Below are 26,897 nucleotides of genomic sequence, written 5' to 3'. Positions count from 1 at the left end.
TGGTTAAAAGATGTTGTTGGGGGACTTGTAAATCGTTAGCTAGCTTGTTATATCTGATAGGTAATGTTAAAAATGCTAGCTAACTAGCTAGCTAATCTACATCAATCGTTACCTAGCTAGTATTTTGCTAACTTAAGATGTGACTGTGCAACTTTTACAGGTCCTCTGGCAACATATTTTAACCAAATTCAAAATTTGGTTTTCATTTACATACAGACAAGCCTAGCACAGTATATCTAAATACAGGAAACAGGAAATGAGAAAGTAGACAGGTTTTGCTGGGTACTAAGTTTGCTCAACCGTTATAGGAGCACAGAGTAAAAAGGGGTGGGACTTAGGGAGGGCCAAATTAAGAAAAGTACAACTATTTCCACAAAATGTGATATGTTCGGATGCTGCTGATCAAGCTACACTATCTCACATGATGGCGTAGGTCTAATGTGTGATGTAATAAGTTGCTCTTCAAGCCCATTGTAATCAGGTCTGATGGCTGTTGCACCTGAGATTGTTGACACACACCAGGTGAAAGAGGTTTTCTTGATTGAAGTCTCTCAGTCAGGAATAAAACCACCCACAGAGTCAGGAGCAAGTGTTCAGACATGATGGCTTTCTTTTGGCAAGGTGCACTGCTTCTGAGTCTGGCAGCTGCCATGTCGGTATATGCAGGTAATATTCTAGCAATTTATCACCTTTAATTAAAAACTTGTGTGTAGAAACTTGACCTCTTTGCGTTGTGTGCCTTAACAGACATGAAACTGGACTGTAGGTCTGATTATGTGACACTGGTGTGGGCGGAGAGCAGGTCCCAGACTGACATGTCACTCTTTCGTTTGGGTAACTGTTTCCCCACCAGCGTCTCAGCCAGGGAGGCCGTTTTCAGTGTGGAGCTCAGTGACTGTAACTTCAGAAGACTGGTGAGTAGCATGTCTCTTCCTGCAGACTGTGGGACAACTAAACTACTTTCTGCAGCTGAGCCTCCAGTTTGTCTCTTTTGTAGGTTACTGGGCATCAGCTGATGTACACCAATGATCTGATCTACATGTCCTCTCCTGACTCTCAAATTCTCCCCTTCATGCACCCAGTGGTCTGTGCATATGAGAGGTGGGTGTTCAGTGCTCTTCAGTATGAAAAGGGAAAATTCAGCACTTTTTATGTAGATGTCCAGTCAGTGTTGTTGGTAATTATAGTCAGTTGAAGCAAAACATTGCTATATTGAGTAAAAAGCTACTACAGAATCAATTTTAGCTTTTATTTCTAGTAGAGCCTGACCGATATCTGCCGACAGCAATAGCCCAATCACAGCTATTGTGGTATTGGCATATGTTGTCTGTTATGTGCCTAAATTAACTTTTTCTTCATAGAATGTAATGTGGATTGTTTATGTTGGCTATATAGTTGTCATTCTATGGCTATTTAATACTTTTTAAATTCAGTTTTATTAAAAACATTCTTTTTTAGGTCATAATCATTAAATACCAGTGAAGGTTTACTTAAGTGTCCTGATCATTTGGACAATAGTTTATAGGTAACTCTACGATATCTTGCCTATGACATATTTTTGTCAAGTGTCAACCACTTTTATATTAGTCTATATAAAGAATATCAGCTGATTATATCTGTAAAATTTCTGTACTCCCTAATATTGGCATCAACTACAAAAATCCAGAATCGGTCAGGCCCTGATGTCTAGCCTCTATGAATTTGGTCACAGGCCAGTCTTGCCCAGTTCAGCATGGCAAGCCAATGCTGTGTCTATGCGACAAAGAAAGCTATAGGCTACGATGGTGATGGGTGCCAGAAGCTCATGCACAGTGCTTCCTGGTACATGTAGTCACGGCTCCACTAGCAGGAGAACTTAGTTTACTTGGTCAGTCATGCATTCAGGAATTTGTTTAACTGACTACATTTATCATCAACACTGCACATCCACTTTGAAAGGCAAATTCTGCATTTTCATGTGGATGTGCAAAGTTCTACAGATGCGTGCAGCAGTTTCTGTGCCTGATCTGCTTTATTTGATGCAGGCCCAAAGACTGGTACCCTTCGATTTATGACCCAGTGTTTCACACATACGGTCAAGGAGATCTGGTGTTCCACATTGAACTCATGAACGGTGGGTGTAAAACTTGACTTCACTGAAACTGTTAAGTTGTCACAGTGACTCCTGTAACTTAATAATTTATCTCTTTACTGCTGTAGGTGACTTCTCAGGCCCTGCTCAATCTACAAGTTTCCCTCTGGGCTCCTTTATCCCAATCATGGCTAGTGTGGCACAGAAGACCCATCAGCCCTTGCTGCTGCTCCTTGAGGAGTGTGTAGCAGCCACCACACCAGAACTGGAGCCTGAAAGCAGTATTTACCCAATAATCACCAATAAGGGGTACTATTGTTACACTGGCCATAAGCACCATCTTCCTGATCTTTATTGTTATCCAGACATCGGAAGTAAAACGTGTGTTCTTTAACTTGACAGATGTCTTGTGGACAGTAGGATATCGCGATCAAAATTTGAACCAAGGCAAAAATCATCAGAGATCCGTCTATCCCTTCAAGCCTTTAAGTTTGCTCTTGGAGAGGAGGTAAGTTGGCCTGATTATCTTCATTTTTAGATGCAGGGCTTTCACTGTGGAGACACTGAACAACTGTAACCAGTCTTATATGCCTTGCAACCTCACCTCTCCTCTCTACTTTACAGGTGTTTATCCACTGCAAACTCATGGCTTGGGATCCTGTTGGTCTTGATGACACCCACAAGGCCTGCCACTATGACCAGGAGTATGGGTAAAAGTGTCCACTTTATAAACTGCATCAGTCTGCCAGAATTTCAGTAGTTTTCCAAGTATGCCATCAGGTGGGCTAGTTAAACGTTACAAACTAGACACTGTCTTTGAACAGTCTGCACCATGTTGGATCTGGATTTAAACACTCAAGTTGATGGTGATCTGAGAATTATTTACTGGTAAAGATTTCTCTCTAATCTTCATTCACTCAGCTGGGAGCTGCTGGACAACCCTGCATACAGCAGTGTTTGTGCCTGTTGTGAATCCAGCTGCAAATCCAGGAGGACGAGGAGTATACCATCAGGTATTTCTAGAACATGTGCTGTATTAAGCTGGTCTCATGGTACTGTACTAAAATTTGACTTTTTTTTTTCTTTTTTTTCAGGGAAGTCTGGAATAGTACAAAATGCAGTTCTTGGGCCACTTACAATCACTGATGTGAATTCCTGAAATGTCCTCCAGGTAAGAGCATTTAAGTTTATATTACAATATACATATATGCTAAATAACTAAACTTTTTCTTTTTTCATTCTCCAGCAGGAATGGATCCATCTTACTGACTGGCTCCTTCAATCTGATTTGGGTTTTTATTGGTTTCACAAGCTTCTTAAAGCTTAGTGCCTGCTTGTCTCTTTGCATTTCAGATCGTAACATGGCTATTAAAGCTATATCCTAACCATGATTAAGACTTTTTTTTTTTTTTTTTTTTTTGAGTGTGTAATGGTCTTTTCAGAGGTCTACTGCTTTTATGGTTCCAGTACTTTGATTATTCTGGGTATTAAATGAAATCTTATTCCTAGACATAATATAATTGATGCTAGGATTGATTTCATGCATGTTTCAAACCAAATGAATGAGGCACATTATTCTTAAGATTACAAATGATTTCAGTTTCATTCAACATTTACCAACATTTGTATGAAGGTCTGAGTGAGATGTTAACATCCCTAGTAATGTTATTGCCTTCAGGAAAAAATATGGACCACATGATATGCTATAAGCCTACTTTATGCAAAAAACTACATTTCAGTGCCTCAGCTTTTGAACAGGTGATCTCAGACTGTTTTTGAACAGGTGATCTCAGACTTTTTTTTGAACAGGTGATCTCAGACTTTTTTTTTTTTTAATATATATATTGGGGCATTTTATCCCACAGCCATTGCAGAGGATTTGCAGCCTCTGTACGAGGTACACGCTCTACCAACTGAGCTATCCAAGCACTGACCTCTGAGACATTTAACATTTTTATTTTAGTCTTCCAAGAATAAAAGTTTTATTAAAACATCTTTGGATTGAAAGGCTTTTACCTAGAATTACAACAAAAATTACTTAAGACAACATGGATAATTTTAATAGCTTGTCTTAACTATCAGGTCCTAAAACATAATCGCTTACATTGACTATGAAATGTCACTTGGTCATGACATGATGTGGTGTAACATGTGTCCTTGTGGTGTTTGTGCCTTAGATGACCAGTTTATGACAAGCACTATTAAATCAGAAAAATATCTTTCTGTGGTCAACAATTATATCCATCTTTTGGAGTGAACAAATTCACACACTTTCTTGAATGAATGGTTCGCACATATAAAGAGAAATAGCTGGCACACTTATTTTTATGGTCAAAGTAACTCTAAAATGTAGTGCTACCTTTAGCGCTGAGTAATGCGTCATACGTCACCCAGCCAATCAGAACAGAGCAGGAACGGCACGCGCGGAGGCGGGTCTACTGAGCCGAGTGGAAAAAAAACCGTCAGAATAGTTCAGCCTCTTCACAATACTTCTGAACAAGGACGCAGGTAATGTTAGCAAGAAAACAAAAAACTAGAGCAGATATTTTTGCAGCTAACAAAAGTTTTGAGCGGTTTCTTACTCCCAGTTTGTCAGTGTACAGCCTAAGAGATTAAGTTATTTCTCCACTTGTTTTCAAGCTAGCTAGCTAGCGAACACATTGGTCATTAGAAAAACCTGTTAGCATTATTTATGCATAACAATATGTTCATTCACTTTAGACTGCAGTATGTAACTGTACTGTTGTGTGTTTGTATCACTGCAAAATTATCGAATGCTAAACAAAGTGAGGTGAATGTGATGAATTTATTTATAAAGTTATAAAATAAGTTATAAAATAAAAAAGCTTAATTATAAAAGGTAACTACAATACTTACATGACCTTCTGAACATGTCATTTCAAGACCATGAGCATTAAATTGTGACTGATATACTTGTTCTGGTACTGACTGAAACTGCCTAAATGGACTATAAATGAAATCCTTATTGTTAAAGTTATGTGTTTTTTTTAATTCTTTTAATTCTTTTTCACATAATTCATTAAAAACCAAAGGCAACTTGTTCCAGGGAGAATGAAGCCACACTCTGTTCTGAGTGTTGTAAGTAACCTTACCAAAAAGACAGTTACAAAAATTCTAACAAAATATGCTTTGAATGTGTGTGTTGTTATTTCTCTAAGAAGCAAAATCTTTTTGCAGCTCAAACTCGAAAACAGCACAAAATAATAAAATATGAACATGCACAAACCATTGTTGGTCTGATAAACCTTTTCAGTAAATAATAATTTACCAAAAATTTGGTCAAATTTGTGGAAAAGTTGCAGTAATTGGACAAAATTGTAAGGTCATGCAGAATTCATGGGAATTGATTGAATTTGCGTTAATTGTTGGGATCACAACCTCCTGGAGGGACAAATTATTGAAGGGATCCCTACAGAGAGACTTTTTGTTAAATATGAAAATATCAGGAGAGGAGCAAGACAGAGGTCAGACATCAGAGAAGCACTGGCAAGAAATGGCAGGCAAATCAGGTTTTTCCACACCAAACTGGGATAACATCACTTTATTGTGATGTTGGAGCAGGACAGGACCTTTCCCAAACCGTTGCCACAAAGTTGAAACCACATGATTGCCTCAAAGATCCTTGTCTGCTGTAGCATTAAAATTTTTCCATAATTTGTTCTAAGGGAGACCATATCAGGAAAAACAGTTACTGCTGTAAGCCTGTAGATAAGTACACAAAAATATGTGTCCAGGGTGTCCACATACTTACAGTCATATGCTGTAATATGTAATGTTATATAATCACGTGTGTATTATAATCTTGTGTTTGTTTACAAAGGAGAAAACCCACAGGACAAAAAAATGGACTGGTTCCACTGTAATCAGTGCTTCACAAGAAGAGGGTCGAAGTTTGCTGTATCCAGCTGTGGCCACATCTGCTGTGAAGCATGCATCAAATCTAGTAAGACAATTATATACTATCTGCTCTACATGCTGAGTAGATTTTCCTCCATTTTTTTAATTATAACTATTGAACATCATGGTTCAGATATGACACAGGGTCTGGCTACTCATGCCTCTTGTGATGTTTTTTTTTTCCCACAGAGCAGTGCAGCGTATGTGGGGCCAGCTGCAGTTACCTGCCCATCACAGATGAGGTTTGTGAGTCTGTCATCTTCCCTGTTGCTTACTGTTTAATGGCACTCATTGATAGAGCAGTGTAGAAATCAAGTTTGCGATTGTCACATGGCTGCCCCCATATTGATTTTCATGGAAGTTGGTTTTGTTACAACTGTGACAAATTGGACATTATACCAGTTACTTGATGGAATTACATTCAGTTACTGGAGGTGATTGAGCTCTATGCCACACTAAAGTTCCACAGGAACACGCAGGCTCCCATCTACGAACAGGCAATCAAGTGTAGTTATTCAGAATTTCGGCCTTTGTGAGTTTCTAAAAATGGCATTTTATGTGTCAGTGTCTAAGTGAATAAATTAAGAGATGAACTAAGTTTTGTTTTGGTTCTGTCTGTCAAGCTTGAATGACATGTTTTATGAGTAGCTGAGGCAATTAAAGCTTGTCTTACTGCTTGTTGTCAAAGCTGTATGGTTGTATTTTTGCCTAATAAGGAAGAATATGTCCTTTCTAGGACCAATTGTGTGTTTATTTTGTTAATTTATTGGAAGAAGCAACTTAATGTGGCAAACTTGCAGCTGGCCCACATCTCCCAGTTGAAACAGGGCCCAGAGATTAAAGGTAGAGAAATTTACATTTTGAAGAAACTCACAAAAGCTGAAATTTACTCTTGGTGTTGCCTGTTCATAGATTACAGCCTGTATGCCCCAGTGGAAGTTGTGGCTATTCAGAAGGTTACTGTTTTGGCATAGAGCTGATTAGATCGCCCCATCAGTTCAGACTTAAGTGAGTTACAGGAGATTTTGTAGTGAAATCGTAATCACCCATTAGGGCTGGGTACCAAACTTTTCTGGCAACGACTGAATTGTTTGTATTTGAATTGTATTGAAAAATGCCATTCAATACCAAATTTTGATACCTAAGAACCAAATCTCATCAGCATCAGTGAGCTGTTAAGCATCTAGCTTTGCTTGTACCAAGATCTAATAATGCTGGTGATTGGCTGTCTAATGTTAGACGTCATAGAGGCATGCAACAAAAACACCACAAGACGTGGTCTTTCAGCAGCGTCATTCTTTAAAGTGAGTAAATGTACTGTAATGTGTGATGCAATTTTCATCTTAAAAATATTTTAGAAAGAAAATTGTATTGTTTACAAGCAGATCTTGACCTCCCCATTGTGAAGAAATACACCAATGAGGTTTCTATGTTTCTATACCTGTGATGCCACCAACAAAGAGTGACCTCATTTTTCAACATATTGTATCTGCACAAATTTTCTGTTTCAGATGAAGCCACAGGAAAAGTTGTTTTTCAAGGACTCTCTGAAGCTCATCCAATCACGGCTGGAGCACATTTCACAGGTCTGTCTCCTCTGTGCAGCGTTCACCCTGAGCTCCCTCGCTGCTGCTCTTATTAATTGCTATACTAGGATGTTAAATGTCAGAGCAGTCTGTCAAGTAATAACAGTGAGTCTTCCAACAAGAGGTTGCTTCAGTTAGAGTGACAGTTGACAAGATTAAAAGCGTCACTTTAGGATCGCTACAAGATCGTAGCTCTAATCCAAAAGCCAAAGTTGATTCACATAATACAAATATTTGATTGTGAGGTGTTCATGCTCCACAGATTGCACTTTTTCAGCGATCACAGATGGACAGAGTCATAGCGCACTTCAAGCATGAGTCTGCTGAACTGGAAAGGCGTCTGAAGGAAGTGACTGAGCAGTATTACAGGTGATTGTAAAGCGAAACTTCACCCAAGGTTTTCACCCAAAAGTGGGCAAAGGGGCAGAAAGGGTGTGGGGAGGGGGTGTGGATGTGTGAGGCAGGAGTTTCTCAGTGAAGTGGGCAGCACACCTCTGATTAAAGCTTGTTAACATCATTTTATATACTGATTTCGTCCCATAAATTAGTCCTAACCGGTCGTCTGTATGTCAACATTGGCCTTGTAATGTTCAGGATGATTCAAAACAGTAGGTGGCATGTTTATCCATTTTCAACCCATGAAATGTCAATATTAACACCAGTGTTATGGCGCAGTCACACATGCGCGTTCACATCAACTCTTTGTGTGGAATTCAGCTGTGTGTAATTTTGACAGGCAAAGTTTCAGCCTCAACCAACAACAAAAACGTGTGTCATTCGCCTCAGCAGGCGATGGCCAGTCCCCTGCATCCGCATATGTGTGACCGTGCCCTTAATGTGTTTCATCACAGTACAATTATATCATTTAGTTTCCAGTTGGGCTGCATGATTCTTGCTAAATCACATTTTTCTCCTTAAGAGTTGGGGTCACAATTCTCCCACACAATTCTTATTTTTTCAACAAAAATATTTATTGCCCTCCTAGACAATCAAGTAAAAAACACATGGCCCTGACCTAAGTGTAGCATACATCAAAGTGCCAGACTTAAACTTGCAAATCTCTTGTAACAAAAAATACACCAGTTCCCTTTTTCTGAGCTTGCACAGATTTTTACGATTAAGTGTGCAGCCCTAGTTTATAGTTCACAAATCACATTCACGTAAGTTTTCAGTACCTCTTCAATATCTGTTATTTTTCCTCTATGGCTGTGTAAATAAAACCCTCTATTACAACACTATTCTTCTACTGTCTGTTATCACAAGGCAAGTCTGCGAGCTGAAAAGAGAGAACACTGACTTAAAAAAGCAGCTTTCAGAGCTGAAAAGACAGACTGCTGAGATGAAAAAGCCACTTTCTCAGAGGAGGGTAAGTGTTCCAAAAGTCAAAGAAAGAAAAAAATTCAGTGTCAAAAATGCCAGTGTTCAGCTAATTTAGCATGCACACTTTCTGCTACAGGTTTCTCCAGCACAGATGCAAATAGACGGGTAAAACCATTTACATAACTGGGGCCTCATTTATAAAATAGACTTTTACTTATGCAAAAAAGTTGAGTGACTTTCTCGGTAGTTATGTAGGGATATTGCATTACAGGATGCATATGTGCCCATTGTGAACTTTGCATCACTTTTATGAAAAATGTGATGGGATTTATCAAGTAAAGATGTCAGGAATTAATAGTGACACACTCCCAATCTACATTTGACTTTGTCTGCTGACGCACTATTCAGTCCACCGAAAAGTCCTCTCCTCCAAATCTCTTAACTTATTGTAAGGAGGGTGCTGTCAATTCTAAGTTAATTTGAGATTTATATCACAGGTGCTTAAGTTATAAATTTTCTTCTCAGAACCTGCTAATGCTCAGTATCTTTTATGAAACGAACTTAAGCACACTGTCAGAGAAGATACAAATCAGATCAAGTACAAATCTAAGAGCAATTTTATAAATGAAGCCCCACGATTCAACAAACATTCTAGTATTGAGATTTTTTTTTTAAATGATCTGAGCAATAACTTTCTCTTGCGTACACAGTAGTACTCAGCGGGTGTCTCTCCCTGTGGCCGTCACCTCCCCAGGTAAACCCAGTGATTTAAATTGTTATAGTTAATGTTTTTAGTGTTGGTGGCTCATTTCAGATTTTTTTCAGTCAAGTTGTTGACAGGCGTGTGCATGTCTTCTTTTACCAGTTACTCCTCGTTCAAGAGCCATGAGGTATGTAGGACACTGTCATGCTTTAGCGGACATCATGATTTATTTGTGATATCATCACATATCTACACTTTATGAAAGGACTGCACAATATTTTCTGCTTAAACATGTTGTCTTTTATCTTAGTCACTTAGGCTCAGCAGAACTGCACGAGTGGGCCAGAGACAGACGTCCCAGTCTGTCCTCCCTCACAGTAAGTCTTGGAGTTATATTGTTATATTGGCTAAACGTAATGTTTTGTAGGCCTGAATGTTATGATGTCAAAAACTAAAGTATATTTAAAAAACAACAACAAATAACTGAAAATACAAAATATATACATATCTATTCTTTTTTCATGCTTTAGTCAGCATGATTACAGTTTGTCAATATGAAATCCTAATCTATGGTTAACTTCTGTAAATATGTAGCTTTTACTGCAGTTTTCCAGGAAGTTTCATCTCACTGTCTTGCTCAGTGGATGGATTTTGTTCTGTAGTTACAGAGATGCTGTCTCCTTACACTTATGAAGATAATGAAATATGGTTGAAACATTCAGTGGAAGCAAGAAAGTGGACCTTTAATCAACATGTGTTTTGGCAGGCTGTATTTTCCATAGCAGACTTTTCATGGTCAATGATAATTAAACGTTCATAGGCCCTCAGTAATACCCATTAAATATTCAATTATGCTTGTTCCACAGCTTTTTAGAAATTGAAGTTGGTTTTAACTTTTGTTACATGAAATAAATGAAACTCTACTTCTGTTTTTGTCAGACTCCTGGATCAGTGACCTCTGCTTCTAGCCACAGTTCTTTGCACGAACATGTTCATAGTAAGTGTGGTTGCAAACAAGTCTACCATTGGTTCTGTAATTAAACAGAATACACTTTACACTATATTATACTGAGAAATTAAATGCTTTCTATCCTTAATCAAAATCCTTTCCCCTCTTTGTTATGAACAGGAACTTCCTCATCCTATAGCACTCCTACAAGGTAAGAAATGCTTTCCAAGTAATGTCTGTCATGAAACATTGTATCACATTTGTAAATTTTCTTGATGGGAAGATTTTCTCTTGTAATTACTAAATCAGTCCATTTCTGTCATCCTCAGAACTCAGCGTCAGACCCCAGTTTATGAGTGGTTTATCAATACAGTCACCCATGCATGAATGAAATGCCCCCTGGGGCCATTTTTGTCAGTTAAGTTCACAGGACTGTTATGTCTTTGTTGGAGATAAAATTTTGTTTTTGTTCAGAGACAGTTGGCAGCAGTGTATTGTTGAGAGCAGGTACTTAATAATTGTTAGACTTAATATAGATGTTATACTGATGTAACCATGTAGTGCCTCTGTTAAGGAATTAACCTGTTACATTATCTTACTGCTCACTGGTTGGCTCGTGGTCATCTATTTTTTGGCAATACATTTTTCATCAGAAATATATACAAGCATAGTTTCTGCAGATTAATTTCACAGATTTTTGTTCACAACAAAGAATTTACACTGATGTAAAAAATAAATTTGATCAGTCAGAATCAGTTGTTATTGTCAATCAGAGTCATTACAGCACACACACAAAAAAACATTGCTTGCACACATGATTATAAAGGCAAATCCTTTACTGGTTTCCAGTGACACAGTTGTGCAAATGGTAACAGGAAAAATACATTGAAAACATCTGCAAAGGAAGACAATAATTGTTATGGACATTTACCCACAATATGACACTCGCATTAACTTTTCATTACTAGTTGAATGACAAAACACAGTGATGCACAGTGCTTTACCAATATTCTGATCAGCTAAACTTTGTCCATAAATTTCTAATTAACTAAACTGTGACTCCATTTAAAGCCCACATCACCCCAGTAGGTTAACTAAGAAGTACTATAGAGTATGTAGATTTTTGAAATTATAACCTGAACATATAATGTTTGTGCTATAATTTATGATCCGATTTAACAGAAACAGATTTATTTCCTTTGGATTCAAACCCTTTGCTACTTATGCAGTACACGGACTCCCATCAGTTATCTTATCTAATGTGTCTATATTATAAGCCATCAAGTCACACCCTACACCTATTAAGACAAGAGATGTAAAAATACTGACTGAATCAATGAGTGCAAATCAAAACTGAAATTGGCAATTCTGACATCTGTATGTTGATGTGGTTGCTGCTTTCTCAGTACTGTAAGTCTTTATTGTAAAAAAAAAAAAAAAAAAAAAAGTACAATTCAATGCAAAGACTAGCAAAGCATTCAAATAATAAATCAAGTGTTACAGCAGAGCGTCAAAAAGAGAACTGGGAAATGTGTTTCAGAAATGTGCTGTGGACAGTAGTAGAATAAGATGCATCTTGCCCTTTTCAAAAGGCAACTGATTTCAGTGTTAATTAATCAAGAATGACACTGTTAAGTTTGAAATCAGAATCTATGAAAGAATTGAATTTAATGAATGTTATCGCAGCAGGCTCTAAAACCAAAGTGCAAGATGTCAATTTAAAGTGTACATGTCCAGTGTGCTTTTCATGACAAGGAATTATTGGCTGTAAAGGAATGATTACACACAGTGATCAGTCAACAAATTCATCAACAGACATTTTTCGGGAGCAGTTACTCTGCTATACTCAGGTACCAAAAGTACAACCTGTTTAAATTATACTTCTACAATAGCATACTAAAAAATCTGAAGTAATGATATCTAAACAAAAATAATAAGCTCAGAAAATATAGCAAACCAGTGTACAAGTTACTGTCCTATTTACAGCAACACAGGCAGCACAATTATAATTCAAGTCCAAATATATTAGGATAAGCATGAAATGCAGCATATATAAAAAACGCAAACCTCACTTTGGGCTTGTACTAGGAAGACTGGATGTTACAAACCTGCCTCAATTAAAGCAATTTAAACCAAAGTAACTATGCTTGTTGATGCGAAGGATTTGAGGAGCACACTCCACCAACTTTTCATAAATGTTCTCCAAGTCTGGTTCCAGTGTCTTAATCAGCAACAACAGGTTCTTGCTCAGTCTCCCCAGCATCCTGAGCTGCAAACCAATCTCTCACTTGCTGGTAGCTCATTCTGGATTTCTTGCATAGAGAGTCAAGGTCTTTTTCAAACAGAGAGCCTGTTGAAAGGTAATACGTTACCAATGGCTGGATATCAGGGGAATCCGTACTGGCAGCATTCGCTTGAGATTTTCGTTTGCGGCTCCCCCCAACCTTATGAGATGTCCCAGAGCCACTTCCGTTAGTTAAACCACTGCTACTTTGCTGGGCTGCAAGTTCTGCTAAGAACTGGTCACGGACCCCCTTCACCCAGCGCAGCTGACCGTTTTTAACAGCATACCGCGTGTCCCCAAACCACTGAATCACATCTGCACGGGGTAAACCTGTGAGCTTAACCAGTTCAGTGTAATCTTCACTCTTGGGCCATTGGCAGCGCAAGAAGTGCTGCTTTAGTACATCCAACTGCTCCTTGGTCTTTCTTGGTCGCCCTGCAGGAGTGAGGGCAGGCGATGTGGATGAGGAAGCCCCTGAGACGCACGAGAGAGTTTGTGAGGGACTGGCTTTGGCTGAGTGGGCTGACTTCTTTGATGTGCTGATGCTCTTTGAAAACGGTTTATTGGGCGAGGCAGTCAGTGGTGGGCTGCCAGAGGGGGAAGAGTAGGGAGAGCATTTTAATGTATATGACGTTCCCTGTGGAACATCTGGCTCAGTCTTGCAGGTCAGTTGCAAGGGTTGTTCTTCACTTTGTTCCTCATCTTTAATACTGTCCCCATCACCAGAAAGTTCCTCCACAACATCATACCCTTCTGTGTCAATGGCTCTTTCCCCAAATGCTTCCAGGCTGTTTGACAAAAAGGTCTGAAAGAAATGTGAATTTCTAATCCCATTGCTACGGGCTCCCTCTGGGCCCTTCACCCCATTTAGCTGACGAGTCTTTTGAGTAGTAAGTGGAAGAGGTTGAGTTTGTTGATCATGTTTACCTCCAACTGCAGTATTTGTAGAGTAGTTCTGGGCTGCTGCCAGGCTTCCTCGGCCAACCCTAAGCTGGTACCGGCTGTCACTGAACCATTTACGAATGTCGTTACGGCTCAGCCCAGTTTCTTCCTGTAAACGTCTAAGCTCTGCCTCTGCAGGCCAGTTCTCTCTCAGAAAGCTCTTTCGTAGGGCAGCGAGCTGAGCTTTAGACTTTTTGTAACGCCCGTGACGGTGCTGTTGTGTAGATGACTCTGAAAGGTCAAGGGAGACATCAGCTGCTGTGCTTGCTGGTGTGTCCGCTGGTGGACGGTAGAAATATGAATCCTGAGGAGGCGGAAGGGTGGAACTGAAACACGGGGCAGTGGGTTTGGCTGGTTTATAGGAATCTGGTGATTCACACTTTGGTTTCTTCTTCTGCGGGGTGAGGCTGGAGAGGGCACCCTCTAATTCACTGCTATCGTTATCCTCAATTACCAGTTCCTCGTAACTTTTGCTCTTCGGTGTTTTGGTTTCCTCATTTGTTTCAGTAGAGTCGTCATAAAGCTCAGGCACGGCCAGCTTCCGTCGTGTCTCCTCTATTTCCTCTGAGGACCAGCTGATACCATATTTGATTCTCTGCACCATAAACCACACCTTAACTTTGTCCAGCGGCAAGGCACATACCCGAGCCAGGGTGCTGACCTCACGGGATGTTGGGTATGGAAATAAGTTAAAGGCTTGGACCAGCTCTGGGATTGTGTCAAGTTCACGGGTTTGATCCGACTGTGTCCATACCAATTTCAGTCCCTCTGACACTAGAGGCAGGCACACAACAGAGTTGTGGTTGGTGGTGAAACTAGCCACACCGCTTGCGTTACTTTCAGCTGAGCTGGCAGAGTGGTGCAAATCCTTGGAGGAGTGTTTAACTTCAAGCTTTTCTTCACATTCTGTCTTTGTTACTTTCCCCTCAAAAGGCTCCTTCATGCCCATAAGAAGTCCATTTCTGCCATTATGTTCACCGTAGGTCGCCATCTGGGATAGAAAATAGACTCTTTCACCTAGAAGAGAAACAAAAACACTGATGTAGTTTATGTTTTTTCATCTAGAGTCAACTACCAAACTACTATCACTTTACAGATAAGGTCCCTGTAAGGAGAAGAAAAGTTTAATCTGAGGAGTACAGACTATGATGTTTAAGAACTTTCTGTTCTCATTCATTCTCAAAGTCAATTATCTGACAGCTGTTTCCCCTCCCCCCTCTACTTTGCACTCCTAATTCTGAACTCCCAATGAAACTAGTCGTATACATGGCCCAGACTGGGATCCCCTCCCCCAAAGTGTGGTGACTGACTTTTGTTTTGTGTGAGTGGGGGGACTGGTCGCAAAGGGTGGGAGCATGGGCAATGGGGATCTATGAGAAATCCATCACAGTCTACTTTCTCACCCCTTTCCAGTCGGGCTTTGTTCCACTCCCAAGTTCTCAGCCTCCAAAGTTATGTGTAGCCTCTTCACAAAGGCAGATACCAAAAGAGAAACCTGGGGAAGGAGGAAATGAGTTTCATTAGTCATACAAAAGTCCAAACAGTATCAGATACTCCTTATGAAAATTGTTTTGAAAAACTAATTGCAGTTTGTTCTTAAGCAACAGGTGTTAAGCCAACATGTCAACTTATCATAATGGAAATGTCGGTATGGTAGTCAGAAGGTTAAATATAACGAACTGTTCATCAGATATACTTCTTGACCAGCATTTATTTGCATTTGTGTCCCATTGCAGTCATTATCTGATTATATGAATCAGGTGTTTGTAACTAATAATTGGAAAGTGTCTTACATATGATCATGTACTCATCATTTATTAGGAATTGGAGGAATTTAAGAGGAAATGTTCTTTATTTAGGAATTGTTGCGTGTTTATGTAGGAGGTTACAACATGGCTGATTTAAGTCAGTTGAGCCACACAAGAAATTTTCAAGTGTACCAAAAAGCATTAGCAAACAATTATGAAATCACTGTATTAGTCATTCATGACACATTGGAACCCACAGGGATGAGATCATGTGGTGGCCTCCCCAGTATTTAGTGTTTTACTTCAATGCGCTGTGAAGAGTTAACACGTAGTATTCATGTTTTAGTGTAACAAAAAGCTAGAAAAGTTGTTGTCTGTGCCAGTGGCAGTAGCAGTCCAGTGTCTCCCCCTTTATGGCGTACTAACTAAAACGGTTCACACTGCACAGGCGCACTTCGGCGTCAGACACGCTTCAGTGAAACATAAAAATAAACTTACCGAAAATGCCAAAACAGCCCTTTATCCCCGATGTCCGCTAGAGCGAAAAGAAAGCAAAAGAAACCCAGAGTTTCTCCTCTCCCACTCCGCTTTTATGGCCGAAGTTTAGAGGAAGACCAAGGAAACAATACCGTCTGTCTGTCTGTTTGACCCTTGTCTTATTTATCAAGCACCTCGACGGATTACGGTCGGGATACAAAGATGCGAGGCGACCAAGTTTGTCGCCTTTCGTAGGAGTTCAGTCGTCGGCTAAATCCTGCCGCGGATGGCTCAAATCTCTCAATCCGTGAGATTCAGGTGTGGATCAGAGTCGCCGTTACTTCGTCCCCCTCGGTCCATCCGTTGTTGCTTTTGTTCTTTAACTGAGAAGTGTTTTCCCTGTCCGGCCAGATCGAGGCGAGGCGGAGCTGAGGACCAGGAAGCCCAGAAGGCCCAACCGACTCTCCCACAGTGACGGCGGGGTGGGTGTGCCAGTCTGGGAGAGCAGGCCATGGATTGGAGGGAGGAGGCGCCTGTATAATAAATCCGTGGCAGTAGGCTAAACATTTTCACGTCAACCACCCACCAGTTCCCCCCACCCCCTCAAAATCAGGCCCACAAACATCTGATGTGATTATGAGCAGGAATCATCATGTTGTTACATTAAAGCACTGAATTTATCCTACTTCTACTGTCCCAACTTAGAACAATAAATAACAGGAGTTTAATCATTTTAAATAAATAGCTGTAATTACATTAACCCCCCCATGGACCAACTTTGAGCTTCGCAGTTATCAGTCCAGAGGTCTACCTACGACTGAGGACACTATACGGTATCTGGAAATATGGACATTAGAGCAACAAGGGAGAAATTACATTCTGTATTTTAAAAATGGGCACAACATTACATTTTATAGACAGATTCCATAAATTTCCATACTCCATATATTTAAATTGAACCACTTTTTGGCCAACAAATAATTAAATAGACAAGATGTTTTGGCCTTTTTACTGGCCGTATAGAGAAGGCTTTTAAACTAAAGGCATAATATGCAGTATTTTCTCAAACAGTGTACTGACTCATAAACATAATCAGTGTCAGTCATCACCTATGACCTAATATTGATATCAGTATTGACAAAGCATTAGACTCAACAGTCAGCGATCTTTCTGATGCATTTACGAACAGGTTGGACAAATCAGGATAGAACTTGCAGAACTTACTTACAGTGCCTATGAAAAGTATTCACCCCCTTGGATGTTTTCCGCTTTTATTGCTTTTATAAATGGAATTATGGTCAATATAATTTGGCTTTTTTGAGAAAAAAATACAAAAAACTCATTAATGTCAAAGTGTAAACACGTTACTTCCAAGTAATGTCAATTAATTGAAAACATAGAAATTAAAATAAGTGATTTCATAAATATTCACCCCCTTTTTAAGGACACTAACCTAAATCAACAGAGGTTCAGCCAATTGGATCACCTGAGTGCAGTGAATGTGTCTCAAGTGATTGTAGCATAGAGACATGTGGTCCAGTCACTGGTTCATCAGTATTCCTGGCTACAGTTACACCGTGAAGACAAGAGATCACGCCAGGCAACTCTGTGAAAAGGTTATTGAAAAGTATAAGCCAGGGATGAATATAAAAAAAATACAAGTCACTGAACATCGCCTGGAGTTAAGTTAAATCCCCCGTTAAGAGATGGAAGGAATATGGCACGTGTAAATCTGCCTAGAGCAGGGCGTCCTCACAAACTGAGTGACTGTTCAGAAAGAGACTAGTGAGGGAGGCCACCAAGACACCTCTGACTACTCTGAAGGAGTTAAAAGCTTCAGGAGCTGAGATGGGAGAAACTCTGCATCCAACAACTGTTGCCTGGGTTCTTCACCAGTCCAGTCAGCTTTATGGGAGAAAAAGCCACTGTTGAAGAAAGCTCATATTAACTCTCGGCTAGAGTTCGCCCAAAGGCGTGTGACTCCATGGTCAAGTGGAGGAACGTTGTTTGGTATGATGAGAGCAAAGCAGGACCTCGGCAGTAGGCCTTGGATGGCTTGTAAAGGTCGAGGGTCAAATGAAAGCAGGATTATTTTCCAGCAAGACAATAAAATTGCAGTGTCAAGATATGTAAGCCCGAGTGAGACCTATCCACACAGGCTCAGTGCTGTAACTGTGGCCAAAGGTAAATCTACTAAATACTGACTTGAAGGGGGTGAATATTTACGCAATCACTTATTTTACATCACATATTTTTATTTAATTGACAGTACTATATAGAAATTTGTTCATATTTTGTATCACATTTTCATGTACTATATTAAAGTGTTACAAACCTCACCATTTCTAAACCATGGCTATGGCCGTGAAGCAATTCCCAAAATATCACCAAAATTAAGACCTGGAGTAATTTTGGAGAAGGTAATAAGTGTAAACAGCAGCAAATTAACATTTCTTTATTTAATCAGTTGTTACTTAACAAGTCAAATAGAGTAGTGGTAGTTGTAGTAGTAGTAGTAGTAGTAGTGTGTATATACATTTAATAGAAATATAACAAGTTAATGCAAAAAATGGCAAAAATACTAATTTGTATGTTTCTAAAAAGTGACAGATTTTTCTGTAGATTACTTATTTTCTATACTGCTTCAGAAAATATAACTCCCATTTTCATATTAAGTGGCTTCACCCACAACTCACAGTTGTCAGTTCATCATGTTTAAAAATATGCTACTGCATCCTTCATGTTTACCTTGTTCATCACAAACTTCATAAAATGGCATTCATTAAGTGCTCAAGTGGGAATGGATGAATATTTACAGTTACTTAAACGAGACTCCTTCAGAAAATATCAGTGTCAGTCTAAAATGTGTAGTTTCTCATCACCCAAAAGCCATCTCAACTCATTGACATGACAACTTTAAGTTTATCTGGAATTGGGACTTTGTAGTTGAAATACAGTATGCGATGCTGTCAGTTCAGTGCTGATAAAGATAATGTTCAGAACCGGTTGGCTGCCAGGTGGAGCACAAAGCGTGGCACGTGGAGAAACGAAGGGACAACAACTGACAGCCAAGAGAGATACGGGACCTGAGTCAGGAGGAATTTTAGGGAGGTGTAATCAGCTACACTCCGTCCTGGAAATAAACAGAAAATTAGAAGGATGTTAGAATTATAGAATTGTGCGTTATAGTAGGTTAAAATCTAAAATCTTCTCAAAAAAAAAACCAAAACAAAACCTCTCCATACACAAAGTTGCTCTAAACTTACCATCGATATCTTGTAACCCATATCGTCTCGCCAGATCACAGGTCATGAGCACTTTCCCAGTCAGTGACATCAGATTTTTATCTTTCAGAGGGAGAAGTGTGCTTAGTTTGCAAATAAACAAGACAAGAGAAAAAATCTGTCGAACCAGTGAGTGGTAATGCTTCTCAGGAATATAATCAGTTTCTGAAAACACGTTACAATGGACAGCATGTGCAGATAAAATATGTGCACACAGTTAAGGGCCGTCCACACCAAGAACCATAACAGTAATGATACAGATGATGAACGATAACGTCGCGTAAACACTGACACCAAACATGCGCAGCGCACTCCTGCTGTGTCCGCAGCTTAGGACAAAGGATTTTGATGACCTGTTGCAGCTGTATGTTGTGCAGGGAATCGAAAAGAAAACCAGAAGCATATGGGTTCACGAAATTCTTCAAAGACTAGAGGAGTTATCGTCTTTTGAAGGCTAATTTTATTCATACTTGGGTGTGAGGCAACATCAATTTAATGTTATCCTGGTGATCATCAAAGGGGACATCAGTAAACCTCATACCCTTTATGTGTAATTTGCCGCCTAATATAATATTACAGAAGTGATTGATACGTTGTATACCCTGTAAATTTGGGTGAATTTTTGATCACCTGTTTTTCTTCTAAAATCTTCTGAAAGAGATCCTACTGCCACTGTCATTGTTGTTACAGTTGTGGTGTGGATATTTAAAACCATATATATATTGTTTTTGTTACAATTGTTGTTCTTTGTGTGGACAGCCCTTAACTCATGTGCTCACTTCTGTAGAGTCTTCATGGCTTGTATTTCATTCTCCATTTAACAGATAAATGTCATCTCATACAGTATAATCCCACCTTTTGCCAGGTTGACAATGCACTTCCCACTCAGTTCTGTGGTTTCTCCGTTGGCAAATACATCTCTAAACTGAGGAAAATAAAATCCACATATTTAGTCAAAACTGGAGTAGCTACCATGGATATGGATTTGCAGTTAGAGAAGAGTGTACCTTAGGATCTACACCTGGGGGTGTGTCTTTCTCCAGTATGAACTGAGACACCAACTCTGTCTGAACCGCTCCTGGCCACAGGCTCACAGAAACCACTCCTCTTTTTTTCAGCTCAACGGCCATGTCTGCTGCCAGCCTGTCACACTAGAAACAAACCACAAAACAAAACCAGTTTTTATTACACTGGCCTAACTATATAGCACATGTACTTGCGTTAAATAAGATTTCAGTCTTGATAGTATAGGACCTCATGAGGGCAGAACTTACTGCGGCTTTACCAACACCATATGGCACATTGAAGAGGTACCGCAGCCCTCCCATGGATGAAATGGTGACTATAAGACCCCGACCCTGAGCCACCATCAAGCGAGATGCATAAACCGAGAAGAAATAGTGGCCCCTGCCAGATGAATAAAAATGGAAATTCATTGTCCACTTAGTTTTAAGAAACCTACCATATAGACCAATGACGACAGCTTGAATTTATGGTGAACATATCACAGTATGATTCATATCACTCTCATGGTTTCATGTCTTTGTGATGTGTTGTTAAACAGTTATTAATGACAAAGAATTCCCACTGAAAACAAACCTAAAAGACAAAAACAAGTTGAGTAATGTCTATATATCTGTCATCATACTCAAGGATGTTAACGCAGCTTGCTGCCAGTGACTCAGTTGACTTTTCAGACATGACTAAGTACAAAAAAACATACCTGAGGCCTGTGTTGTTGATGGAATCCCAAATGGACGGATCAGTTTCCCAGAACTTCTTCCCCATACTCTCGAAGATTGCCTAGAATAATAAACCACCCACAAGTAAATCTACTTAAGTATGTAATATAGTAAGTGTTGTTGTGAAAGTATTGTAGTTACTTTATAAAGGTAATCAAACCTAATAAAACAAAGCTACGGGTTTTAAATATGAACTGTTCTTAATTTATCTGAACTAGTTTAACAGGTGTTACACCATATCTAGTGGCCAGTCACATTAACACCCCATAAAATATTGTATTTATTGTCATTGGTATGATTATTCTTGTGTGTTGATCAGAGTTGTGATTAAAGATTTTATATTGGGCTGTGGCAATCTTATGTTTGGGAGTGGCTGCTGTAGTGCTTTATGGCAGTGTTGTATGCCCACCTGTACTCCAGCATAAGCATTGTTAACCAGGATATCCAGCCTGCCATTCTGCTCGCGTTTGATCTTGTCAAACAGCTCCTCGATGTCCTTGTCTTGTGTAGAATCACAGATAACTGGCACACAGTTACCACCCCTCTCCTTAACCTGTGTTGAGAACAAAAACCTCAGTTGTCAGTCATAAAAACAGTCCTGGCCAGGGTTAGAGGATAGAATTTTGTTTCCGCAAAACAACACAGAAAAGGCAGTTGAGTGCAACTTAACCCAGCCTTCCTTGACTGAGACACTGGAGTGTCAACTTTTCACGTCAATTGTGGTGTTTCGTAAAGGCATTGTTTATGATAAAAAACAAGCAAGACTTCTTGGCTAGTTGAGGAAACTGGCAGCACACATCTCAGTACATTATGTCCTGAGATGGCTCAGTTTAAGACCACTGAAACTGCTGCTTTTATTTATTCCTACATTTTTGTTGCTGTTTTTTTATTGGGCGCATTTCATTTCTAGTTCTTCCGTAAGAATCACATTAGCAGTTTGCGAAGGCTTAGAAAACTCATACTTAAACCCCCCCAAAATATCATTAGCTAGCTGACGATAAGTACTGTTTGCTGTTTTCCTAGAATGTTGAACTAAAAGGTGCAGAGGAATATTTGTGGAACTGTAACAGTGTGTTGACAATGGTTCACAATGTGGGGATAAAACTTGGAGGCCACGGTGGGCAACTTACATGGAATATTTGGTGGCCACAGAGTATTTTTTTGGGGCAGATGGACAACCCTTCTGACTGAAAATGAGTAAGTTAAACACGTCAAAGTGGAATGTTTTTTGAGTCAAGCGCCAGACATGGACTGGAGGGAGGAATTGGCATTTTTGGGAGACATCAGTTGTATGTGCTGTACAAGAAACCCAAGCTTAAAACTTCACCTCTGCAGCGGTTTGTTTCAGGGTCTTCTCCTGGCGTCCTGTGATGTAGACCGTGGCTCCGGCCTCTGACAGCTGGAGAGCTATTCCCCTGCCAATACCTCTGGAGGCACCTGTTACTACACACACCCAGCCAGACAGGGACATTTTCTCTGGGGGAGGCAACAACACAACGTACAATAAGCAGTAAGTTCATATGCAAAATGTTAAAAAAAAAAACAAAAAACCTACAAGAGTCAACAGAGGTCTATGTTGGTTAAATGTAATCAGCTGGAAAATGAAATCTCTATCTCTCTCCACCCACTGTACATAGGTCACTTGGAGAGGAACTACCTTTGCCTTACACAACTACTTTTGGTCCAGTCACTATTATTCAGCATTATACATGTGCAGCTAACAGTGATGTAATGGTAATTCAATGAGTGATATCAGTGATCAGTTATTTAACAGTCATAAGTTTAATCATATAGTAAGAAACAGTATGTAAACCTTGTCCAAACGGAGTATGTTCACACTATGAAATGAAATGACAAGGCTGTTGCTGTATGTTCCAGGAGGAAAACATACCACACAATAAAAGTGTACTACTGACCATAGCGACGTATTGATACCAGCAGCAACATGTATTATAATTCATAGTTATCAGGCGCGACGCTCATGTGTTATTTAACACAATAAAATAACTTTAAAATCTATCAAATTCGCGCAGTTTCATAAAAAAAAACATTGGTACCTTATTCCACGGAAAGCGCTGGATCTGGTTTGTCAAGTCCTAATAATAGTTCCTTGTAAGATTAAAGCAGCGTACAAATGCCGCCGCCGCTGCTGCTGGTGGAAGCTGTTATTATATCATACAGTGAAGGCACAATGCCTCGAGCTGTAACATTGTTACAGTTATGTAGATATCAAAGCACCGTGTCTGCCATAATATCGCGAGAATACGCCAAACGAAGAGTGTCGGTGAAGACTGAGAGGATTCATGTCCGCTAACTTCCTCCTCCGCTTGAATTCCGGTGAGCTGCCAGTGATGTTTTGAGCGTAAAATATTTCGTAAAATGGTTGAAAAAAACAACAACAATGTACCGTGTGGAGACTTGCGCTGTTGTGCCATTTTCCTTGTTAAATGACATTTTGTTTTAACAAATTTTTAAGTTGTTGTAGCTGATAACACACATTCATAGGTATAGATATCGACAGACCAGAATCAGTGAACTATCTTGCTGGTGAGTGTGAGATTTTGTCTTTGGTTGTTTAACTTAGAACAGTTCACACATGATGGCGCTGTAGTCTTCTTCAAAATAAATGCAGCTCATGAAAGTGGCGTTAGTGATATTGATGTAGAAGTACGATAAAATGATAACTAGTAGTAGCATTACATATGTAATATTGTGTTGGACTTTTTTTTTGTTTGTTTTGTAGGGCAGGGATACTCAGCTTGCTTTGCAGGGGGGCACTTTGCAAAATGACAGTAGAGCAGGGGCCAGTTAATAAACAAATATTAATAATGTTTATTACATAAACTGAATAAACATTTAAAGGTCCATAGCTCATCCATTCTTTGAAATTCTTTATTTTCAAGTTAACTGACTCATTTACTTAACAAACTAACTAAATAAACTTGGTGTAAGGACAGATAATCAGATATTTTACTACATTTAATAACTGCTACTGTAGTTAAGTTATAAATGCTTTTGTTACATTTTTAAGTTATTCAACATTAAACAGTTGGAACATCTTCCATAATGCAATCTGAAAAATTGAAATGTTGGAATGATTCATAAACATAAACCTTAAATATAAACTACTCGTTCTGTCGCTCCTTCCTGGGAAAAAACATTGTGAATCAGTGAATCACTCATAATGAATCAGAACATAGTTGCCAGAAGCCAGATTTGGCCAAAGGGCCGCAAGTTGAATATCAGTGGTGTACAGTATTTGAAGGCTACTCAGTTCACATTCAAAATGTATCAAGAGACGTGCAATACATATAGATGGTTTGATGTTGGAGCACTGACGTGTGATTTTTACATCATAGTGTTCCCATTTTAGTAAGCATGCAAAAATGTGTGTATTGTAGGCATGTTGTAGGACTAAATAACAATGTTTGTTTTGATTGTTTGATTTTTTTTGTGCACTTGATAAAGAAGAGAAGTTATGGGGTCTGTTCTGGCTATTTGTGGCTGTTAAACTGCTTAAATATTACCAAAAGGGAACATTTTTAATATGTTTGTGAGAATTTAGCAAGTGTGGTGTGATTTACAGGAATGTACGTTCTTCTTTGTGTTGTAGTGACGTCACTGTAGTCACAGCCTGCATTTTCTCCTTGTCCCATGGTGTGTGTAGCTAATGGTTCCCATCTATCTGTTGGTACGTTAGTGTGGATTATTGCCTTGGTTTGGCTTCAGTATTTGGCGTAAAAATGGGACAAGTGGTTGGGAAATTTTTCTTCTTACTGAATAACTTCAAAAAAAATCTCTCTTTGTCCATTTATTATAAACCTCTGGTACCTGGCATCAAATCACAAAAAAATAACCTGGACTGAACAGATTTAGTCAATCATTATCAACAAATTCACTTTATGGGAAGCTCTCAGACATGAGAGGGAATACTGTTAACACATTTTTCAAAAAGTCAAACTCAGAAAATTTATTGTAATGCTAAATCCTGATTGTCTTCTGCATACTGGTCAGCATTGATACAGAATACTTTTTATTTTGAGCACATCTTCCTGACATTCTAGTCAATCTTTTCCTGCACCTGATAGTCCTGTAGAACACCAGCATTTATCTTTTTCATGAGTAAATTGACTGTGGTAACATCATCATTCCCAGCATAGCTTGACTCAGTGCCAGTCCTAACAGAGGTCTAATCATTAACTGGAAACATTTATGTGGCTTTTATAAATGAGAAATTATAAATGGTAAATGGAAGTTAGAATGTGGTCTTATAATAATGACAATCTATCAGAAATTTACATGGACTAGAAATTTAATCAATATGTTTTTGTTTTAAATTTCCAGGATCCTCTTCTGTCAAGAAGTTAGCAGAAATTGTATGATTCTATCTTAATCTTTTGGTAAGAAACATTCAATTTTGACTTCATCATTCTAAAAATACACAATTCAGCTATACAGATAGTTTTATCCGCTAAAATTTTAACATATCCATCTCTGACATTTCTTGTTCCACTCCAATACAATAGAGATCAAAATTCCCATTGAAAACTCATCAACAGCAACATCTTAGTTTTCAGGTCTGTCAGTGACAACGGTAACATGTTTCTAGAGACACAAGTTGTGGTTAGATTCATTTAAATTACTTTTTTTCATGCTGAGATCAACACAAACTAAATAACATTTAGGCAGGAATCACAAAGTTGGATAACTAGGTCAGTAAAAGCGGGAGAATATGTGTTTCTCTGAAATTTAGGGGAAATGCCTCTTTGCAGCACCTGTTTGTAAGATTTAGAGGGATCTATTGGCAGAATATGGTAGAAGTGGAATACAATATTCATAACTATGTTTTCATTAGTATATAATCACCTGAAAATAAGAATTGTGTTTTTCCATGAATTAAGCATTTATTTTTGACCAAACCAGAGTTGGTGATTGATGGGACAGTGGAAAGATTTATGGCTTCGTCAAAGTTTGAATGAAGCTGATGATAACGCAAAAGCAGTCTGGTGAGTTTGGCGAAAGCAATCTAACGGACGTTTCTGGTTAAACCAAATGTATCTTACTCTTTAAATTAAGGTCTCTCGCAGTCATGATCCTTTCTGTAATGTTGTCAGACACTAACAGAAACTATCTGAGCCTGTCAGTTGAAAACAAGCACAGGCTACAGGCAAACAAGCAAGCATCACCTCCTCTGTGCGCTCCTCAGGTGCACCTGGCGTCATCAGTTATGTCATCATCTGTTATTGATGCTCAGGAGCTGCTCTGCTACTATTTCACAATGAAGTGACTGACTGTGACATTGCACATATTCACAATCTCTGATGCAGAACTGGCAGCATTATGATTCCACGGCTTGCTTTTTCATGGATGCAAGTTTCTCTTCAGTCTGCAAAGTCAGTCTCCAAACTTTGTCATGTTACAGTTTCAGCTTTCTGCATTGGTCAGCAATTCAGCAAGTCCTGGTTACTGGCATCCCATATCCTTAAAAGCCTAGAAAACATTTTGGGAATCATGTCAACACGCCAACTTTACGGGAAGCACCTCTGCTTGAAATACTGCAAAAACTTTAAATGATTGACATTGTGTAAACAGATGAGTTTTTCAACTTGACTGTCAGCAGAATTTATGTAAATAGATCAGTTTGCCCTTCAGTGTCCCATCTATATTTTGATGATGCCATGTGAAGCTAATTTTAAAAGACACTTTGTCACATCGTTAATTGTTTAATCAATTAATTATTAGTGTCAGAACCGACTCTGTTGACATGGAGATATTATAGATAGAAAGACTAAAAGGTATCATGGTATCACCCACTCACACCCACCCACACACACACAAACACACACACACACACATGCAGCGTTCTTTTCTAA

General features: G+C 39.1%; 4 protein-coding genes across 5 annotated transcripts; 2 read left to right on the top strand and 2 right to left on the bottom strand.

Annotated features, from left to right (window-relative positions):
- Positions 1-512: 512 nt before the first annotated feature.
- Positions 513-3,462, top strand: LOC146318229 (zona pellucida sperm-binding protein 3-like). Of its 2 annotated transcripts, none has more exons than XM_084731967.1 (10): positions 513-666; positions 748-914; positions 998-1,101; positions 2,025-2,113; positions 2,200-2,380; positions 2,474-2,579; positions 2,696-2,781; positions 2,993-3,084; positions 3,166-3,242; positions 3,321-3,462. In XM_084731967.1, the coding sequence occupies exons 1-9, from the start codon at positions 600-602 to the stop codon at positions 3,228-3,230; spliced, it is 957 nt and encodes a 318-aa protein (XP_084588093.1). In that variant the 5' UTR covers positions 513-599; the 3' UTR covers positions 3,231-3,242; positions 3,321-3,462. The 2 variants fall into 2 exon arrangements, with proteins under 2 accessions (XP_084588093.1, XP_084588092.1); XM_084731966.1 differs by having other exon boundaries at positions 3,318-3,462.
- Positions 3,463-5,916: 2,454 nt separating this feature from the next.
- On the top strand, positions 5,917-11,092 carry LOC146318228 (E3 ubiquitin-protein ligase RNF212B-like). Its single transcript, XM_084731861.1, is given in 13 exon segments — positions 5,917-6,035; positions 6,179-6,231; positions 7,501-7,575; positions 7,838-7,944; positions 8,839-8,941; positions 9,032-9,060; positions 9,609-9,649; positions 9,761-9,785; positions 9,909-9,975; positions 10,538-10,595; positions 10,728-10,758; positions 10,877-10,894; positions 10,896-11,092. Coding segments are annotated over 13 exon segments (750 nt in total). The 5' UTR covers positions 5,917-5,935; the 3' UTR covers positions 10,939-11,092.
- A 273-nt stretch (positions 11,093-11,365) lies between these two features.
- Positions 11,366-16,489, bottom strand: homeza (homeobox and leucine zipper encoding a). Its single transcript, XM_084731859.1, has 3 exons — positions 16,020-16,489; positions 15,177-15,268; positions 11,366-14,790 (listed from the first exon to the last, which is right to left on the bottom strand). Exon 3 carries the CDS (start codon positions 14,762-14,764, stop codon positions 12,770-12,772), a length of 1,995 nt encoding a protein of 664 aa, XP_084587985.1. The 5' UTR covers positions 14,765-14,790; positions 15,177-15,268; positions 16,020-16,489; the 3' UTR covers positions 11,366-12,769.
- Positions 16,490-17,270: 781 nt separating this feature from the next.
- dhrs1 (dehydrogenase/reductase (SDR family) member 1) lies at positions 17,271-23,240 on the bottom strand. Its single transcript, XM_084731860.1, has 9 exons — positions 23,082-23,240; positions 22,352-22,500; positions 21,434-21,577; positions 21,006-21,085; positions 20,557-20,689; positions 20,290-20,433; positions 20,138-20,207; positions 19,265-19,345; positions 17,271-19,131 (listed from the first exon to the last, which is right to left on the bottom strand). The coding sequence occupies exons 2-9, from the start codon at positions 22,493-22,495 to the stop codon at positions 18,995-18,997; spliced, it is 933 nt and encodes a 310-aa protein (XP_084587986.1). The 5' UTR covers positions 22,496-22,500; positions 23,082-23,240; the 3' UTR covers positions 17,271-18,994.
- Between the last annotated feature and the right edge of the window lie 3,657 nt (positions 23,241-26,897).

This window comes from Lutjanus erythropterus, chromosome 12, assembly GCF_056507025.1.
Source record: "Lutjanus erythropterus isolate fLutEry1 chromosome 12, fLutEry1.hap2, whole genome shotgun sequence".
In the NCBI taxonomy this organism is placed as follows: domain Eukaryota; kingdom Metazoa; phylum Chordata; class Actinopteri; order Lutjaniformes; family Lutjanidae; genus Lutjanus; species Lutjanus erythropterus.
The sequence above is the reverse complement of the archived record's forward strand: the minus strand, read 5'-3'. Positions and strand labels throughout refer to the sequence as shown.